The 21530-nt window shown below is 39.8% G+C and overlaps 1 protein-coding gene across 4 annotated transcripts in view; it reads left to right on the top strand.

Moving 5' to 3' along the window:
* The window catches only part of LOC147260432 (tight junction protein 2-like), a 92214-nt gene that overhangs the window by 22837 nt on the left and 47847 nt on the right, over positions 1-21530 (top strand). For 2 of the 4 annotated variants that reach the window (XM_086207015.1, XM_086207017.1), the window contains exons 1-3: positions 11238-11666; positions 17751-17804; positions 21252-21376. In XM_086207015.1, coding sequence (XP_086063141.1) covers positions 11436-11666; positions 17751-17804; positions 21252-21376 — 410 coding nt within the window. In that variant the 5' untranslated portion in view covers positions 11238-11435. Of the gene's footprint in view, positions 1-10985; positions 11168-11237; positions 11667-17750; positions 17805-21251; positions 21377-21530 lie in introns of those variants that run through there. The other 2 variants (XM_086207016.1, XM_086207018.1) reach the window with 2 other exon arrangements.

Here is a 21530-nt window from a genome sequence, read left to right as displayed (position 1 = left end):
ATTGGCTTTTCCAAATGTTTTTGGAAAGAAAAGGCTACATGTGTTTTTCAATACAAAATGTTAATATCAGTGTATAAACTTGTTTTATTGAGATAATATCAACATTGACAAATATCAGATAACAGCAAAATTAGTTATGAAATACTGGCATATAAGATATCAGGGGGGAAAAAAATCCAACATCATGCATCCTAGTCAGAGCACCCTCTGTGAATGCTTTTTACAGCACAGTAGGTTGGTACAGTTGTGTTGAAGTGCTGGGTTTCCATACCAAGAGCCTGGACTACCATTTTACAAATTAAATCAGTTTGACTGATTTATTCTCCATACTGTGTTAGTTCTTGGCTGCCATGAGCAAGGCTCAAAACCATTTCATTGGCTGCCTGTTCTAAAGCGAGATTGGAACAACTGAGGGGAAATACGGCTCTTTACAGGCACGGACATGCTGGTAAAGTTGCTGGCTGTGTTCTCTTGTTCTTGCTATCACTGTCATTGTTATTATTGCATACCTTTTAAATTAGTTTAAGATTACCTGAATGTGTGTGCATACATATACAGTATGACATGTGTTTGTACTTGGGGGTCTTCATGTAAGCTGCAGTGAAATGTGCAGCTGCAGACATGCTACTGTACAACGTCTTATGTTACTTATAAAAAAGCTGTGAATGTAGAAAAAAGAAATAAGGCTTTTCACTCTTTTTGAAGTGGCTTATGAGGATTTTTAAATAGGCTATGCATCAGCTCACTGAGATTCAAGTTTAATTTTAATGTGAGCAGCAAGCACAGCTTTATATCAGCAGTCTTCTTTTCACAGTCAGCTAATTGAAGGCTAGTCATCATTTGAATGTAGATAGCGTGAGTCGTTTTTTTCTCTCCAATTCCTCCTTGGCTCCTCCGGGAGTCAACTCTGCTGCAGTGGACTCGTCCTTCTCTGGACTGATGTGGGCTGGAGGTCACAGGCTGTGATAGGGAATCCCTGGGTGCCTCAGCCTCTCAGCTCCTCTTTGAAGATTAAACTTCCATTTTAATGAAAGTCCTCTCTCACACTTTACCACCACACTCTCCCCTCCTTTATCTTCTTCTTCACATTTTGGGATGCAGGGTGTTGGTTCCAAAGTGCTCTTCTCATTGAGTCTGATTAATCATTTAGGAGTTTTTCTGTTGTTTAACAAGACCAAAATTGTATTTATTTTACAGTTAGAGTGATAGCTTGTACTGATATAGTAGTTGTCATGCACACTTAATTAAATTGCAGTAATGATGTCAGTCTGTTCAGTTACATAACATAAAAAACACAAACCACAGTACTGCACAAATGTTGCAGAGATGGTTTGTTTTTGTATTTTATTGCAAATTTGAGATTGCATGCTTGATTTTAGAAATTCACATGTATTATGTATATATTGCTTGATGTATTGCAATATCAGCAAATCGTGCAGCACTTTGTGATCGGGAATAAAAATGTGTCTTTTGATGCGTTGTTTAGTGGCATAGAGACAGCTTATCTTAGCTGTAGATAGAGATCATAATGTCTACCGTTTTACTTGAATTCTCCCTGAGCTTGGGAGAACCAAGTTGTTCAGTAATCAGGATTTTTTTTCTTGTTTTTCAGTGTTTTACAAACCAGACATTTTTGTACATTGCTATTGGTAAAGCAAAACTGTTTAGTTGCATGTATCCTCTCATATGTACTGAGCATTTGAGCATGTAATTTAGAGTTCACTTCCCTTAGTGTGATAATGATTGAGGGACTAGTGTGTTAGTGACACTTAGTGGTCTATATGTACAGTACAACCCCTCACTTCACCATCTCCCCTTTGGTGGCCTGCAGGGTCATTCACATATGATCCTAAAATCAACAAAATTTGGATTTTAATCCTGTCTCAAAACAGATGGTAAGCTAGCACCAGTGAGTGACCACTTTGAGCAGAAAAGCTTTATTGAGCTTCACAGTAAAATGACTGTCAGACTGACAAATGACTGTCAAAATGATTGACTCAAACACAGTCAGGATTTGTTTTTGCCAGTAATCTTAATTTTTTTTTTAAACAAAGGCAAAACACAGATCTAAGAGTGTGACCGTGGGAACTGCAGTATCCATTTCTGCAGGTCAGCATACTGAGCAGTACCCTCCTCCTCGCTCCTTGCATTTGCTACATATTCACTGCTGTTTGACCAATAGTAGTTTTCCTTATACTTTTAGCTTCCTCCCCACAACTCTCTGGACAATCTTGTTCTTTATTTATAATGGAAATATGATGTCTGAAATATTCACAACAACATGCAGAAGAAAGTGTTTCAATAAGGCATGAGATAACACAATCGCTGAAGCTGCTCACAGTTTTAAGGACAGAGATGAAGTGTGTCGGGAGAACTTGCCAAAAATGTCTGATGGAAAAGTAGATCCAGTTTAATTGCCAACAATTAAGGCTTAGCTTCCTAATCTGGAGTCCCCTGCTAGAAGAATAAGTGGTCACAATCATTGGATGGATGGTACAATGTAATTTATGACATTCAACCAGCTCCCTCAATGACAAAATTTGCACAGCATTTTGGTTCTCTATTCTATATAGCGCGGGTTCCCAAACTTTTCCATGCCATGGTCCCCCAAACAGCATTAGCTTCTGGCCGGGGACCCTTTTTGCAAACCCACCGACAATTGACTTGCAAGCAGTCAGAAAGATGAGCATGGCAAGTAACATTTTGATAGGATAGACTATTACGAATTATATTTTATAATGATGATTTAAATTTTTTTTTTTTTATATTTTATTATTATGACTTCAAAAAATGCACGGTGGTGCAGTGGTTAGCACTGTTGCCTCACAGCAAGAAGGTTCTGGGTTCGAGTCCCGGCTCGGGCGCGGGATCTTTCTGTGTGGAGTTTGCATGTTCTCCCTGTGTCTGCGTGGGTTCTCTCCAGGTACTCCGGCTTCTTCCCACAGTCCAAAGACATGCAATTGGGGACTAGGCTGATTGGACACTCTAAATCAGGGGTCTCAAACTGGTCCAGTAAAGGGCCGCTGTGGCTGCAGGTTTTCATTCCAACCCAGCAAAAGCAACACCTGATCAAGATCAACCAATGAGCTGTGTGGATACAGCTTAATTGATTTACGTAGAATCAGGTGTTGATTTTGCTGGGTTGGAATGAAAACTTGCTGCCACAGCGGCCCTTTACTGGACCAGTTTGAGACCCCTGCTCTAAATTGACTGTAGGTATGAATGTGAGTGTGAATGGTTGTTTGTCTCTGTATGTTGGCCTTGCGATGGACTGATGACCTGTCCAGGGTCCGTTGACGCTGGGATAGGCTCCAGCCCCCCCGCGACCCTTAATGTAGGAATAAGCGGAAGACAATGGATGGATGGATGGATGATTTTAAAAATTCAGCGCGGTGGTGCAGTGGTTAGCACTGTGTTCTCACAACAAGAAGGTTCCGGGTTCAAGTCCCGGCTTGGGACGGGATCTTTCTGTGTGGAGTCTCCATGTTCTCCCCATGCCTGCGTGGGTTCTCTCTGGTACTCCGGCTTCCTCCCACAGTCCAAAGACATCAAGAGGGGACGAGGCTGATTGATACACTAAACTGACCGTAGGCATGGCTGTGAGTGTGAATGGTTGTCTGTCTACATGTGTTGGTCCTGCAATGGACTGGTGACCTGTCCAGGGTGAACCCTGCCTCTTGCCAAAAGCTGCTGGGATAGGCTCCAGCCCCCCCCCCCCCCCCCCCCCCACGACCCTTAACAGGATAAGCGGAAGAAAATGGATGGATGGATGGATTTAAAAATCAAAAATTCTATTTTTCATTTTCTTTATTATCTCCCCTCCAATTTTCTGAGGCCCCCCTAGCGCCCCCACTTGAAAACCACTGCTTTATACGACAGTGGTATTTATAATTATGAAAATAATAATTACAATTTCTCAGTAATACATAATTCAGGAATAGACCATTATTTAAGATTCATAATGTTGGTATGGTAATGATAAAGTCGTCCAAGTTAACAGGGCCTGTGTCAGGTGATAGGGAAACAGGGCAACCTGATGAGAAATGGGCGACTAGAACAAGAAATCCTACCAGTTGCTTCGGTAGGCTGGACAGAGGCACTGCTCATGGCAGCACAAGAGCAGGCGCTTAGAACACAATAATAGAGGTTAGGATCTACCACAAAATACAGGAGGCAGGCTGCAAAGATGCCCTTGAGGCAGTTCAGCACACAGTGGCAGGGTGTGAGATGCAGACAGGAAAAGCGTACATGGAAAGCCGTAACCAAGTTATAGATATAGACATAGATATGTATGTATATGTTTTTAAATATCATATATATAATATACATATATATACATACATACATTTATATGTTTATATGTATAGACATATATGTATGTGTGTAAAGATTATATACAGTATGTGTGTATATGTGTATATATATATATACACACGTATAGAGGTAGATATGTGCTATAGGTATAAAGTATATGCATATATGTATATGTGTATGTATATATTGGTATATTTATACATTTATATATTTTATAATATATAAGGGCTGACTTTTACTTTTTAGTAAAAGATTAACAAACATTTTTTTATTTGTATGTAAGCAGACAAATCAGGTAGAGACATAAATGTTAAATTTGGAAAAAAAAATTCTCATGTGATTGTAAATTGTATTTAAACAGATGCAAAAAAAACCCAAACTAACACAATCACAACATCAAACTCCATTTGCCACTGGCCTCTCTGCTCTATAAAAACACCATCAGCCATAGAAAATCACTGGGGTTATGACCATTTTCACAATATGAATATACACTAGTTAAAGTACTGAACAGCTCAGTGTTTTCTTCTCCTTCGATAATATATTTCTAATCAAATCAACAAATATCTACGACATTGTCATTATCACCCCTTATAGCTGTTGTGTTGGCAATAACTGGTACCCCTAGACACCAACACAAGGAGGACAGAAGATAGAATGCATTGTGAGGGTTTTGTGATGAAGATGTGCTGTGACAAGGCTGAGCAGGCATATCTGAAGTACACACATGCACATGCACAGGCACACACACACGCATGCACACACACACAAACGCACACGTGACTCTTTAGTCGAGAGGAAGGAGCAAGTTAGTGAGCACCTTAGTGTAGTCCTCGTTAATGACAGGTCATCATGATAAGTGCTGAGAAATCAACAGTGGTCAAGTCTGTGTTGGAGTCATTGTTTAGAAAACAGACCACAAGCACAGAGGAGCTACAAAGTGACACAAAACACTTTTGCTAAAACAGTTAACAAGGGGTTTTTATTCACTGGGTTTGATCAGTATCTTTTTTACACTGACTACCCTGGACATTGTACTACATTTAAAGCAGCCTATTGATCGTTCCCTGTTGTTACTATTTTGTTTTAATAATTAAAGGTATTTCATGCCTTGGATATTATGAATGTTAATAAACAGATGTGAATTTTGTATACAGGAATTCACATTATTCGTTAGCCCCGCGATGAATTAGCCACATCCTCATATACTGGCCAACACAGTCCGGATATATATACTAGACATAGTCCTGTTAATTTATGTGCTGATAGTGCTGTGCAGCTGTTATGTGCAGTCAGGAGGAAAATTTGTTCTTCTCTTGCTGTGTATGAAAAGTCTTTACACACATGCCTCGAAACAGTAGGTCCTGAGGGGTCCTGATGGAATCCTCTTAATTTGTTCCAGTTTCCATTTTATTAACGTTTTTGTTTGGTAGATGAATGATATTTTAAACCTGTGTCAAGAACGTGCATCAATGGTGCTCATTGTGCATGACCATCTGTTTGTTAGTTTAATGGATATCTTAAAAAAAACACTAATGGATCGATTTTGATTACATTTGGCAGAAGCTTTGCGTGTATTACAGGATCAAATGATTAACTTTTGGAGGTGGTCTGGATTAAATATCGATTCTGGATCCCAAGGATTTATCATGGCCAATGCCAGGATATAGCAATTAGTGGTAGGGCTGCACAATTTTGAAAATAATATCTAATTGCAATGATTTTGACTAATACGGTGACTGCAGTTTGATTTGCGATATAGGAGGGAATGTTACATCTCCATTTTTACATTTTTACCTCATTATTCTGATTTTCATGAAAAAACTGAACTTTTATTTGCACAAGGATACTTAGACATGGTCACTGGGGGAAGTGAGGATCGAACCAGTGACATTTTGGTTGCTATACAGCCACTAGACCTCCAAGTCATGCCACCCACAGAGGTCATTAGTGGCTTAGCTGTTCTATAGGAGTCCAAATTCTATTGATTAATAAATTATTAATTGAAAATTGATATCATAGCTTAAATCAAAAGTCCTCAACAAATCTGTCTGCTCTCCAAGCTATATTTTTCAGGAATATGATGTGACACAAAATATGAGGACAGCCTTCCAAAATACTGCATTTGCAGATGTTCCAAGACAAAAACCATACAAGGGGTTTGTGCGCCAATTTGCAGGGAGCCTTCAAAAAGAAGAAAAATAAAATAACATCGGCAAAGAGTTGTGTGGAGTGTTGTCCTTGGCACACGTCCACAATCTAAAGCTTGATTCTGAAAATGTCCTCATGGTGTGTCAGCATCACTTGTTCATGTTTCAAATGCGCAAATAGAAACAGTAGTTCCTATCGTTACACTCAACTCCTCCCCCAGATTTTGCCAGGTCTTGTGCTATTGTGGTCATTGTGCATATCACTGAAGTTTTTTTTCCAGGTGTTCTGAGGGTTTAGCCTGCTAGAATCTGTGATATGACAGCAACACATTGGTAAGCCTCTTGGTTTAAGTCTATGAATAGTTAATGTAAAGCACAGTTTGCAGGCATTCTTTTCTTCTGATGTGGGACTTCAGTCTGTGATTGGAAAAAACAGAGCTAAAATTGTGTTGTGTGTGCAAACTGAGCAGTGATATGATGATCTGTGCCTGAATTGTCCATCAGCAACCAAATTTGCGTGACAAAAGTGATTGACAAATTGCTGTAATTGTGTGTGTAGCATATGGCTTTGTGTCTTAAGTATTTGTGGGCAGGAGCAGTAGATCCCCAACTTTGGCAAAGACACCAAAATGTGGTAAAGAACCCCCAGCAGAGTTTTAATTCTGTTTGTTCAGCTTACGGGCTGCATGGTGGTGCAGTGGTTAGCACTGTGGCCTCACAGCAAGAAGGTTCCGGGTTTGAGCTCGGGCGCGGGATCTTTCTGTGTGGAGTTTGCATGTTCTCCCCGTGCCTGCGTGGGTTCTCTCCAGGTACTCCGGCTTCCTCCCACCGTCCAAAGACATGCAATTTGGGGACTTGGCTGATTGATACTCTAAATTGACCGTAGGTATGATTGTGAGTGTGAATGGTTGTTCTTCTCTGTATGTTGGCCCTGCGAAGGACTGGCGACGTGTCCAGGGTGAACCCCACCTCTCGCCCGTAGATGCAGGGATAGGCTCCAGCCCCCCGCGACCCTGTAAGGAATAAGCGGAAGACGACGATGGATGGATGGATGTTCAGCTTACATGTTTTGGGAAAAAAAGGCTCAGACAATATTGGGAAAATTTGGCAGATCAGTCAGTGTTTTGCACACTGTGGCCCTGAAACCGTCAAATTGTATGTTCTTACAACCTTCACTCCTCTTTTATGTATACCGAAGCACTTCAGTAGTGCACTTCCTTATGACATATTGAGATGTGAAACCAATGACTGACAATCAACTTTTTCCTTTTTTTTTATTGTCTCGCATAGTTGAGTGGAGTTGAATGTGCCTCTTTGTCACCAGGGAGGCAAAATGAGCATGACTGGTGGCCTGGAGGTTGTTGCTTCTGCCATGCATCAGTGGACAGCTTCAGCCTTTTCAGTCATTTCATGTCACACTGCATCTGAGACTGTCAGCTGCGCTGGCATGTTTTCCAACACTTTACATTTAACAAAACCAACAGTGACCCAAAATTCTCATTAAAGCAATATCTCTGTAGCAACCTGAGGGAATTCCTCTAAATTCGGCTCAAGCATTCGCCTGGACTGGAGGTTGAATTGAAAAGATTTTTGTGGTCAAAGGGCAAGGTCACTGTCACATGTGCACAATATCCTGGGAAGATTCAAATGCAGCATTGGGTCTTGAGGATGACCTGAAAAGATTGTGGAGGTCCAATCTCACTGTCTCACCTATGTTGATAATAAAACAGTGTTGCTTCTGTATATTTAAGTGTCAAGGACTGAAAGCAAACCTACTCTCAGACTCTGAGACTTCTGTAAGCTTCATGAAGCTGCAGATAAGAAACATGAGTTGTGCTTAAACTATTTACTGCTTTGTAAAGCAGCAGGATTAGTATTTGCAAATCTGTCACATTTGGCAATTGTTCATCATTTCAAAGTAGTTGAAGTAAACTCCCTTTAAATGTCTAATGCACTGTATATGTATATAATTGCATGCATGCATGGCAAATGGGTTTAAGCACGTAACAAAATGATAAAGGTCTCTTCACCATCGACTACAGAAAGATTAACTTACTTGTTTCATCATTTTAATATAAATGTTCATGATCTAGTACTATTAAGTGTATATGATTGATGAGAATTTTGTGGGGGGTGAGCTTCTTATGATGATGATGTCACTGTTTGAAAGAGCATACATGCATCCATAATGGAGCACATCAACAGAGGGGACCATGAGAGCACAGTTCAGATGCCAGATTACTGTATGTCTTAGTGTGCACTTTGGATGTATGAATTATTGATGGGTCTACCTGAGAGCAGACCATGATTAATCATGCATTTGAAAGGCTGATGGAGGAAACATTAACTACTTACTTGTTTGTCTGTTGCTATAATTTTGCTGCTCGAATCTTGTTATCAACTAAAACCTTTCTATATTAATTTTGAGACATACATAATGTGTGATTTCAGGTTACAGACCACTCCATCACAGAGACGTGCATGACCTGCATCTTACTGGTTCTCATGTAAAATATAAGGCCCACCTTAATGCAAGGCATAATTCACACATGCATGTATTATGTGTCATATATACTCACACGTGTCTGATCATGACTGGTCAATGAAGCCTCAGTCCCATTTGACCATCTATGACTGTTCACACTGCTGGACAGAGATAGTTATTCTACCTAGTCTCCTCCAGTGATGCGTTAACAGTAGGGTTGAGCCACTGGATGAATGCATTGGCTGTTGCTCAAAAAAGCAAAACGATCAGTGATGGAATCAACCCCTTATTTGCTGGCGATGCTTTTAAAAAGTTGTCACACCCTAGCATGAGAACTGTTCCAACTGCATTTAAAACAGTTGTGTGTTCATGTGCTCATGATGTGATTGCAGTGTGGTAAATAAGTGTAGGGTGTGTGTGTGTGCGCGCGTGTGTGTGCGTGCGTGTGTTGGTGTGTGTGCATGGGTGCGTGTGTATGTGTGTGTGTTCATATGTCTCAGCGTGTGGAAATCAATTTGAGTTTGAAACCCTCAGAGTGAGCCCGCAGTGCTGCATGTTCACGTAGTGCCATGATTCATCCTGTGATTTCCCCTCTGTGATGAGCCACCAACTCCAATTCATTTTGTTGTTGAGCAGAGTTGATCAGACTACGTAACTCAGAGTCCATCATGGCTCCATTATTCAGCTGCTACCCTGAATATTCAAGCAGTCTTTTGACTCACACTCATGCATGTATCAGAGTAGCCTCGACAGCTCCTGGTATTATTGAAAAAGCACTCAAGCATCTTAGCAATTAGCTACACACTATGCACACAGTTAAACTTTAATGTGGACCACAGTTTTTATGTTTCTTGTCTCTTAGCCATGATCTGTTGTACCTAAGTTGCATGATCACCTAATTAAATCTAGTTGGACAAGCTCTATGATTATGTTCACTTGGTGGTGGTCATTAAACAGGATCTGCATAATCAAATGACCACAAAACCAGATTTTCATCCAATTGTCGGCCAAAGTTGAATGGAACAAATTTCAAGAAAGTTGGCAGAAGAGGATGCTAATTTTTAGGTGTGTTCATCTGCTAGTCTCGTGCAAATATATTGTTCCATACATATTTCAGCTCTCCAGTAGGTGCCAATGCAGACGTGGAGGACGTAGTGAAATAACATGATAAATAGAGCAGCAGTTAAATGTCAAAGGATATGAAACCATGGGAAACTACTCTTTCAACTATAGAAGGCTTCTCATCACATTACACAGATTTGATTTTCTCATCTCTTCAGTGGAAGCTTGAGTAATGTTGGAGCTACATGCATCATGCATGTCATTGACTTTGTCACGTCATTGACAATGTCATGGGTTTTAATTATTATTATTTTAGTTGCACAAGTGCACTTTTTTGTTTCACCATGCTGCCTGAATAAGGTTGGGGCTTGACCACAAGGCCCCTGCTGATACATGATGTAGTCTGTATGGCATAGTCTACTACCATGGAATGGGATGTAGAGAAGCTTCACTTTTTTTCCAATATCCATTCCAGCTGTTTGAGAGTGTGCTGATATTTGATGTCAGTGTTGGCTAGCATCCCTATTATTTTATGTTTTATTTATGAGAGACCTCTGTGTATGGATGTGTGGCAAATCTGCTCCGTCAGATTTCTTGCATCTCAACATTTGAAACATGTTTTTGATAAAAGCAGTGTCTTATTTGCTGAAGACCCCAGAAGTTCATTGCAGACGTCTGGTCATTCCTAAATCCTACGTCAAGAGCTCTTGTGTCAGATGTAATGAACATTTTTTGTTTTGTATGGTTATCATAGAAAAGTGAGAAAGATGAGACATTTAATTTCAGCAGTACAATATATTTTACTTTGACTGGTGACTAAATGTTGAGCAGGAATGAAGGTCCTCACTCGCATTGTACCACATGTGGGTTTTGTGACTGTCTGTTTGGGCGAGAGTTGAAGAGAGAGAGAGCAAGAGAGAGTGTGAGAGAGAGAGGAAAAGCAGCAGGATAGTGTGCCGAGTGACAGACAGAGGGAGGAGGGAGGACAGGCAGAGTGCTCAGCTGGGCAGCTCTCAAGCCTGGATCTCCCCCTAAACTTGTGGATCCTGCTCTTTCCTTGGCCATGTCATCTGGCCTACGCAGGAAGTGGAGGAGTGCTGTGCGAGCTCTCAGGACTCTTCGTGGGACAGCAGCGGGAGGAGATGGAGGAGGCGCTGTGAGTCTGCTGTTATTTTTAGTCTCTCCTCCCTCCTTTGGGCTAGGCTAATCCGCAGCTACACAGGCTAATCCAGATTGGAGTTAGGACTCCGAGGCAGGAAGGTTAAGGGCACGCTCCTGTGGGAAGCCTACTTTACAAATGATGCCGTCTTAACTCCCAGAACTGAGGCATACCATGCTGAAGTAGGACTGTGTTAGCCAGGGTTGTGGGTTTCATAGAGCAGGGGCACCGTGGCTGCTCTGTTCATAAGAGCACTAAGGAAACCATGAGTCTGGAGTGGCTGCCAGCCAGCTGCTGCCCTGGCTACCCCACTTGGCATCGCTGCAGGCAGGTTGAGATGGGCAAGACTGGGGCTTCAGATGGCTGCAGGGAAGGGGGAGGCGGCAGCAACAGTGACGGGGGGCAGATCCAGCTGAGGGGGCTGAACACTGAAGAGCTGAAAGGCAGTCTGGTGGTCCTCTACGCGCCTGCTGGAAACTCCTGCCTGCTCAGATTGGTGGGATATCCATGGATGGATGGATGGATGAATGTGTGGTTGTTAAGTTCGCCAATTTCGTACAACTGACAGATGAAATGAAGACATTTTATAATGACTTATGTCGTCCAGTGTTAATCCTAAATATCTGCAGTCCATTCACTGTATTTGTATAGATGTATATTGAAATTGTCGTAGTTGTAATACGTAAAAGAGCATGTCACAGTGATAGAATCATTGTGCTCAGAGTATTGCTGAGAGTTAGTGTTCAATTTCTTTTTTTCTTAACCAGATATTTACGTAAAACCATTTATTTCTGCACTTCGTTTCTATATATAAAGTGTATTTGGGAAAAAAATATCTGAGTCCAAATGGTTGCAGACTTCATCAATGTGACTTTATTTCAAAGGTGTGTCCATTATTTTTTTTGTGTTTAAGTTTTGACATCATTCTTTAGCCTAAAAATTGTATTTCTTATGTTTACAAAAATGAAACAATTCAAGTTTTGATCTGAATAAGTATTTTTTAGAGTCAAAAGTGTTGTAGGTTCTATTTTCTCTAAACATTCTGAAACTGTTTCCCAAGTGACATGACATAAATTTCTTGATAATGACAGCTCGCTTCTCTCTGTTGAAAGCCTTATTCAGAAAGGATATGGTGCTGCTTATCTGAGTATTTTCATAAAAATGTTAAGATGGATTATGGACATGTGCTTCAGAAAGTTTATCACTGACCTTTATAATATAAACCAATATTTGTGCAAATTCTACTTTGTTTTGCAGTTAATTACATTTTCATCCCTCTGGTCCAGCAGCCTGTCTTCATTTTTCACATCACAGAAATAATTAGGCCTTATGGAGGATCGCACAAGTGATAAAATACAGATGGACAAAGCAGTGTTAATTCAAATATATTGTACATTTGTGCTATTTCTATTACTCTGAGGTTAGACTTACTTTTTACTTCTAAATTTAGATATTTTTGAGGAAAATAGTGCATAATCTTGAATCTTGAATCAAAATGGTACTGTTGGCTGCTGATTCAAATGTTGAGTACCCATAAGTCATGATGTTAGTGAGGACTTGTTTTGAAAATATAGTAAGGTCAGAGTAAAGGACAGGGTTCGCCCACTACTAGTTAGGGTTGGGTTGCTCCTCCGAATTGATGGAAACACTCTGAGACAGTCAACAGAACTGCGCACAGCTGCTCTGCTCTGTTTAGATTGCTTATTCATAACTAGTTTTATTGTGAGCGCTGTATTGCCTTCTTGCCTCTGCATAGGTCACTGATCTAAATTTGCCATCTTAATGCGTCTTAATTTACCATCATTAAGACAAATGCCAGTTCGGACTAATGTGACTGCAGATGGAGGGACCTGTGTGTTAGTGTTTGTGTGGGGACAATATGATTTTTAAATGCCAGATGACTAAATACTTTGATACTTGTGTAGCAGGGGAATCCCATTCTTACAAAGATAATGTATAGATGCTAGGTTCGGAACACATACAGCATGCATGCAACTGCTGTGTTGTTGCATGGCTTATTAGAGTGTGGAATGTGCTGCTTAAAACAAGTGGCAAACCAATGTCTTTACCCTCAAATTAGCCTCTTGATTAGATACATCAACTGACTCTGCATAATGAAATGGAACTACAGATCATTTAATCAGTGATCAAGGTTAAAATGGCCAGACACTGATAATTATCAATGCTACCACAGTCTTGTAACCAGTAGGCATGTTTGCTGGATTTGTTTTTGAAACCTGAACCTGAAAGCTTTTTTTTAATGACTGATCTAGTATGGCGTCACCTGCTCTGTAGGTAGGTAGAAAAGTATGAAGCCATGACTGGACTATGTGTTGAAAAAGTGACTGTGCAGTGCTACATCTGGGAAACACTGAAGCAATTACAGCTGTATGGAGAGTAACATTCATTGGGTCTTCCGTAGATTTTTTGCTATATTGCTAAATATTAGACACTTTTTTAATACGTCACCAAACAACATAAGTTTTTAATATGAGCGTACATATACAAGGGAAAATTGTATCAACCAATAAATCCAGAAGTATTCTCAGAGCACAGACCTCTGCCGAGGTCCATGTAATACTTCCTGAGAGATTAACGCCAATGTCAAAGTTTGGATCCTTCCAAATTTGAAAAGTTCTTCCTTGGCACTTGCTTCCTCCCGCACAATACATTGTTGAGCCTTGCTGACACAGGCAGAGGGGAAAAAGTCATGAAATGGTGCCTGAAAAGTTCATAACATTGTTCATCATACAGTTTGTCTCTCGTTTTCTTTGTTTCTGTTTAATTTTACAAGGTGTGCATGTATCAAAGATTGGTCTTCTCAGGGGTCTCCCTGGGTTCTTGTGGAGGGCTTAAGTGCTGTGGTTGCAATGGAGTTTGGTGTCTTTTGATAGTAAGGGTCATAGGTCCTCACATCTGGATTTTTGTATGATACTGTGTGCCTCTGAAAAGTTATAGGTAAAAAGTAGACTTGTTAATGAGGCCTATCAATACTGTAGCTGTGTTTTTAAATTGCTATGTAAATTTTTTAAATATTGTTTTGGCTCTACAAATCCTATATTCTAAGAATGGTTATAATTCTCCCTTGTGTTTATTATTCATAGCAGGCTTTGATGGGTGTTGGATTGAATATGTTGAATGATGTTCCTATTATTCAACACCTGGTTTTGCCACCAATTGGCGACCTTTCTGTCATTTCTGTCTTTTATTTGATTAGTGATGTGAATAGAGGTTAGGTGAAGGTTAGAGTTTGGTATGAATAAAGTGAGAGTTAGGGTTTGGGTTAGGCTTAAACAAAAAACAACAACAACAAAATAAAACAAAATACTTCCTGGGACTGAGATATATGCAGTAGGAATACGCTCATCACAATATATGTGGTGCAAGACTTTTGTAAACTTTACACTGACTCACCACCTTGACACTCACCTTAATCCTCAATTGAAACATCATTAAAGAGTTCATTCAGAAATCAGAATAGGGCTGGGCTATCATCATGTTTTAGTCCAAATTTCGATTAATCATGTGTTATGGGGCTGTGCTTGAGTTAGGCAATTGACCAAAACTGTATCAAAACCAACATTTAGAACTTCTCAATGACTCAAATGAGTCATAATTTATTAAGGTAGAGGTTTGTGATAGTGGTGTTAGTGATAGCACCCAACTGTACAACATTCAATTTTATGTCTATATGCTGGTGACTACTGTGGCTGGAGGCGGTCTAATTTCAGGTTGTGTCAGTACCATTCTTATTATCATAATATTTGGTCTGTGTGGGGAACAAAGATGCATAATGCATTATCTGCAATGCTAAATGTAGCTTTTAGTCTTTGTTACTTGTGAAAGAAATTGGAGGTGAAATCTATCAACTCCAACTGCATTCTGACATCTCAAATTGCAAATCAGACTATAAACAATAAATGGGAAATGTTAAAAGAAGTCTGGGCCTGAATCTCTCTGGGCAAAACCAAGAGGGACTGGAATTTTGGCCATCATCTTCTGAAGCCATTCATAGTTGAAGGATTCAGAGACCAAGGTCACTGTGACTGATCAAATTTGTAGTATTTTGAACATAATTGAAATATGACACAACTAGACAAGTCTGAGGCAGCACTGTATTAAAGTGTTCCTTGTTTGCTGGAGCGAATAAATACTGATGCTGACAGCAAACTGTAGAAGCAGCAGTGTTGGATGCAAGCAACCTCTGATTTGGATAAAAGTGTTCTGTGTGTAGGGGTTAAAATTATAATTATGATCTATTTATTGTTATTAATTCAACATTTGATGTTAATTTTAAAGTCCATCCATCCATTGTCTTCCGCTTATTCCTACATTAAGGGTCGCGGGGGGACTGGAGCCTATCCCAGCGTCAAGGGGCGAGAGGTGGGGTTCACCCTGGACAGGTCGCCAGTCCATCGCAGGGCCAACATACAAAGACAAACAACCATTCACACTCACATTCACACCTACGGTCAATTTAGAGTATCAGTCAGCCTAGTCCCCAATAGCATGTCTTTGGATGGTGGGAGGAAGCCGGAGTACCAGAGAGAACCCACGCAGGCACAGGGAGAACATGCAAACTCCACCTTCTTGCTGTGAGGTGACAGTGCTAACCACTGCACCACCGTGCAGCCGTTAGATTTAAAGTAAAAAAGCAAATTCCCTGAAAAGGTAGAAAATGACACAAGTTCCTGCAAATTAAAAAAGATTAAATTACTGGGTATTATTAACTGATCTACATTAGGAAGATAAAGTAATTGAGAGGTTGTAAATGTTGGTGTGATACATTTTCAGTAATTGCCCAACCCAAATTGGGATGTGCCGTAAAAAATATAATGTAACATGAATTTAAGACCTTACCATTCTGTCAACATTAAATCATTAAATGTCTTCATCTGAGTATGTCATCTTATTTGCAGCAAACATAGAACACCTCTTTTGCTCCCTGCCAGGCTTTCTTTTCTCTTTGGTCCTCTCAGTATTGTGTAATTCACTGTTCTTGTTAGAAGCAACTGAAGTTGAGCAAAGCTGCCTGTTTCCATTGGTGTCAACAGGGCTCAGAATATACATCACTTGCGTGCGTGTGTGTGTGTGTGTGTGAGAGAGAGAGAGAGAGAGAGAGAGAGTGTGTGTGTGTGTGTGTGTGTGAGAGAGAGAGAGAGTGTGTGTGTGTGTGTGTGTGTGTGTGTGTGTGTGTGTGTGTGTGTGTGTGTGTGCGCGTGTGTTTTTGTGAGGGAGAATGCAGTGAGGTGGAAAGGCTAGGGCAGATGTCTGCTGGAATAGATGTCCAATTAAAATTAGACACCAGCCAGGCATTGTGACTACTGTGGTGCTGTTATTGACATGATACTGACTGTTCTTCCACAGAGGTCAGTTCCCAAACCCACACACATACCCCTTTCCTCCTCTATGTTAATCTGGGTTAGTATAGTTTGTCTTAAGCTTACAGTGCTATATGTTTCCACCGAACATGCACGTACATGAGCTTATGTTGAAACAGCCTGTATTCTATATTAAATTGATGTTTCAAAAAGCATCATTTATTCAGTTTCTCACCATCAGATGTCTTGAATTAATGAAAGGTTTTTCAACTGTGTGACTACCTGGTGAATCCAGAATGTAGAAACTGCCAGTCTCCTACTTTGAAGACAAAAGACCATAGACCAAAGACCATAGAAAACAACAGTTTAAAACAAGTGCATTGTCCAGTATAAATTATGTCTTATTTATCCATTTGTAAGCTCAGTGATCCACCAGCACTTTGTTTGTTTGTACCCAAGTCAAACTTTAAAGCTCATGTGCCAGCTGGTCTGTGAACAAGCGTCAAAACAAAAGTGTTCTAGTTAGTTTGTTTTTAACTCAAATCAAATACTTTGTGGATTACTGTGCATACAGATGAATAAAGAAGATGTGGATTTTACCAGACATTGCACTTTTGTGTCAGAGCTTGTTCACATTTTTGTACAGCTTTGCTGTTCTTAGTAGTCAGTCGCCATGAACTTCAAGCTAAGTACTGTATACGTGCCTGTCTCCTTCTGCATTCTTTAGGCACAAAGAAGTGATGCAGAAGGAAAAAAAACATCTTTGTGAGCTCAATACCCATTTGAGTACCTGAAAAATACACCCTTTTTGTGAAATGTGGTTTTAACACCAACTCTGTCACCGTACATGTCAAATATTGACACCTTTGTCATAAGTAGACTAGTTGGCAGCCATTTGTTTGTCAATATTACAGATACTCAGGAAATTCTAGCTTAGATTGACAACAGTTACTATCAATACTCAATGAAAAAACATTACTCACAGTGTAAATCCTTGGGCATTTCATCCATTTTGATACATAGGTGAACTAGCTGCCAAGTGGATTTCTCTTAGTTGGCAATCCAACACCACTGATTGGTAATTTGTTCAAACAGTCACAGCAAGCTCTCAAAGTCAAGTTCATCATAATACCAGAGAATCCAAATAATATTTTACTCAGGTATCAGACACAATGTTTGCTAACCTTATATTGTGTGTGTGTGTGTGTGTGTGTGTGTGTGTGTGTGTGTGTGTGTGTGTGTGTGTGTGTTCCCCACAGAGCTCAGGAATGGAAGAGCTGGTCTGGGAGCAGTACACAGTTACACTGCAGCGGGTGAGTTTTTCAGTAAATAATATCTACAAAAACATTCCTCCATTCATCAACCTATTTGAACCTAAATTAAAAATGGAAATTTTTTCTTGCAACTTAAACCAACTGTGCACAGAGAAGGGAAAACCTGCATGAAGCTGGCCCCCCTTCTCTTCAAAATATTAAAATGGCACTGTTACCATATTTGTTTGTGGTACAGCGGTGCTGGTTTGTGCCCTAAAAAAAATGTTTGTGCTTTTAAGGCTTTTAAGTAACACAAAAATACATTTTCTGACCCCTGGCGACATGCAGCCCCCATCCACATTCAAATCTCATTCAACTAGTCTCAGTCGTTTGTGCTACATTTGTGCTGGTTTGAGCTGTCAAAAGAAACGTTTGCGCTACTTTGTTTTTAATGTTATTACCATTTTATTCTTCACAAGAGTGACACCACCAGCCCCCCATCCATGTCCAAATCTCTCAAAACTAGTGTAACAGTTTGGTTAGGTATCCCACTTGTAATGTCTTATATTGTTTTTAGACCACCTCCTGTGCCCCTGTATTTCTGGGTGTTAAACTCCTTGCTCCCTTTCAGTCTACAAACACATGTTCATGGGTCTTGGTGCTTGATTGAAAAGCTGACTTGGGTCTTTTTCTTTGAATGACAGGCCAGTGCCAGAGAACCACAGCGCAAATAAATACAATACTTTAACTTCAGTCAACCACCTTGTTTCATTATATGAACTTCACTATAAACAGTTGAGCAATGGCTTAATGTTAAATATATGTAACCAATGTTTAATATCACTTATTGTGAAGCCATGAGTGAAACGAATATGGAGCCTCCCAATAAAGTTGAGTGTACAAATTGTCTGACAGGAATCTCTATGAGAATCTTTGTTTCTGTGGGGAACATATACAGTACTAGATGATGTAAAAACACACGCACATGACAAAAACTGTACTGCAGTAGGCTGCACTGACTGTCAACTGTCAAGAAAGTAGTGCTTTATTACTCGTGTTGCTTTGCAAGGGGTAAGACACAGGCACCAGAGGTAAGGCACAGGCACCCAGTATTACACATTCCTTTGGTAAAATACAAGATTGGACTATAAATGGTTAAAACAGAACATTGTCTGATATTGTCAATCACCTTAAATGTGGGCATAATTATTACCATATACAGTACACAGGGCATGAAAGAAAAGATGAGTAAATTATCTGCAATAGTCAGTGGGGAATTTATCAGAAATAAATCTGTTTTCAGTTAAAAGAAATGAAATGCATGTAATAAAACAAGCAAACTGCTCATGATTAGCAACCTGTAAGCTCATTATCAGAAAAAAAAACCTCAATGTATCAGTTTTCACTGTTTGAGGTGTGCTAATCAGAGACAGAATTCACTGGTTCATACTCAGCAGCAAAATAAATCATAGAACAATGACACTCGCTGTTGGAGCCAGTTTTATGTTTTCTTTATATTTGTCCACTGTCATAGTTTTGATATGTGAAATATTATTTAGGAAAAGATAGGTTCATAATTTGGTATGTATGTAAGCCTCCTCCTCCTCTCATCAGATCTGAGAACTACTCTAACTCTAATTTTAATGTGTCATGGCAGTTAAATTGAACCTTATGCAGTTCCTTTAGAACTATTCTCTTTCAAAGTAAAAGCTCAACTTCTATGTTGATTATGTAGAACTAGTTGAATTTCATGTATCTTATTTTGGAAGGCTCACCGAGGTAGGAAGCCATGTTGCCTGCTTAAGAGTGCTTGAATGGAATTTCAAGAACAACAGAAAATGTTTGGTAGAGGCTGAGGAGGCATACAGTTTTTGACCGCTTATTATTTATTGGAAGTTTATTTTTGAATCCTTTCAGTTTGGTTATTAACGTGGACAACTGCTAGAAAGAATAAATATGTTTTCGTTGAAATATAATTTCTTTCTGGACATTTTTTCTTGGAAAAGCAAGTCAACACACCCTGGGCCTCACTAAAGTAGAGGTTTGGATGTTAAAATGCCTCTACACTAGCTTTAGATGACATGCTGAAGACATAAATAAACATTTACAAATAATTAGCTACAGTCATGACATACTTTGTCTTAAAACCATCTTTATTCCCTTGTCTCAGACTCAGTGCGAGCTTCAGGGGATTCAATGGCATATGATCAGCTGACTATATATTTGAATTAAAGACTTGAGAATTAGTGCAGATCTCAATTTGAATTGTACAAGTCCTTGTAAGTCCTTCGATTTTATTGTAAATTTGTTCAGCTCCATCTATTAGATCTGTTAGTGTGTTTTACTGTATCTCAATAAAAAAACAGATTTAACTGAAGTCATCACATTTATTTTAGAGAATACGAATTTACAAAAGCATTGTACACATTGAAAACGCATTCAACTATTCAATGGTCATAGAATAATTCAAACACACTGTGTAACTTCCCATTAGATGCCAAGGAAACCATCTTGTGGCCCTGATGAGGTCACTCAAACTATAGTGGCTGCCAAGGAGCACATTAGATGGCCGAGACATTGTGAGACCTTCACATGCAATCTGGACCACTAAGTGATAAGCTTGGCCGTGTAATGACCCCAAAACCCTTGTATACCTTCACAAAAATGAATTGGCATGACATTTGGGAAAAGCTGGGCTTTTGGGCTGATGAACATCCTGAGGAGTCCCCCAATTTAGATGTTGAGTTAAATGCAGCCACAACTGCATTTGAACTTCAGATTCCCCTTCAGGAATGGAATGAGCAATTTTTTTGAAGCAGCGGTATACCAATGCAAACAAAACAATGAACTGCACTACATAATATGAAAGCCAGGCACCTGGACTCATCTTCTAAATAGCAAATAGTGCAACAAAATCCCACTGTACACAGTTTCAAAAGGGCAAAAGTGCACCCACACAGTGTCCCACAATGCATAGTTATTGTTGGTCACTGCACAGAGTGTACGGGAGCAATTAACATTACCGCAGAGACACTGCCCAGGGAAAATGAGCCAGTGATCCTGGACTGCTCACTGGAACCGGTGAAAGATCATCTCCACAGTGGCAAAGGGAAACGCTTTTAGGCCGGTGAAGAGAGGGAAAAAGTATCAGAAGAGCTCATAATAAAAACATAAGCATGAGACCATCAGAAAGTTGAAAATCCCAGAATAGTTTGTGTTTTCATAGTTTCTGGCTATAATAAATGGGCTAATTTTACTTGTATTTTTTTTAAACAGATGTGACTTTCAAACCTGACAGAAGTTTAGTTGTTAGATTAAGACAGACATATATTGTGATGTATATACACTCATGGTCATATCTTAAGTTTGAGTTGATCCCTGAGTTAAATCACCTCAATCTAATGTTCAATGAACAGCTAAATTTAACAGAAATACCCCTTTTCCTTCAACATCAGAAATCAGCTACAACAAAGCTGTGTTTCTGATAACTGTGTCTCTTTTCTGTAGGACTCTAAGATGGGCTTTGGCATCGCTGTGTCAGGTGGGCATGACAACCCCAATGTGGAGAATGGTGAGACGTCAATCATTGTGTCAGATGTGCTGCAGGGAGGACCAGCAGACGGATTACTCTTGTAAGTCTCTAACAATGACGGAAATCCCCCTCAATGCAAAATGCTGCCTACTGTTTTCTGGTGTAGCTGCCTACTGTTTTCTGGTGTAGCTAACAAATGGATTGCCTCCTCTTACTTAGCTCAGATTCCAGTGAACACTGGAGGCATCTTTGTG

The sequence above is a fragment of the Aulostomus chinensis genome, chromosome 6, assembly GCF_037954235.1.
Source record: "Aulostomus chinensis isolate RoL2024-O1b breed Wild chromosome 6, RoL_Achi_v1.0, whole genome shotgun sequence".
NCBI classification, from domain to species: Eukaryota; Metazoa; Chordata; class Actinopteri; order Syngnathiformes; family Aulostomidae; genus Aulostomus; species Aulostomus chinensis.
This window is presented reverse-complemented; position numbering and strand designations above follow the sequence as displayed.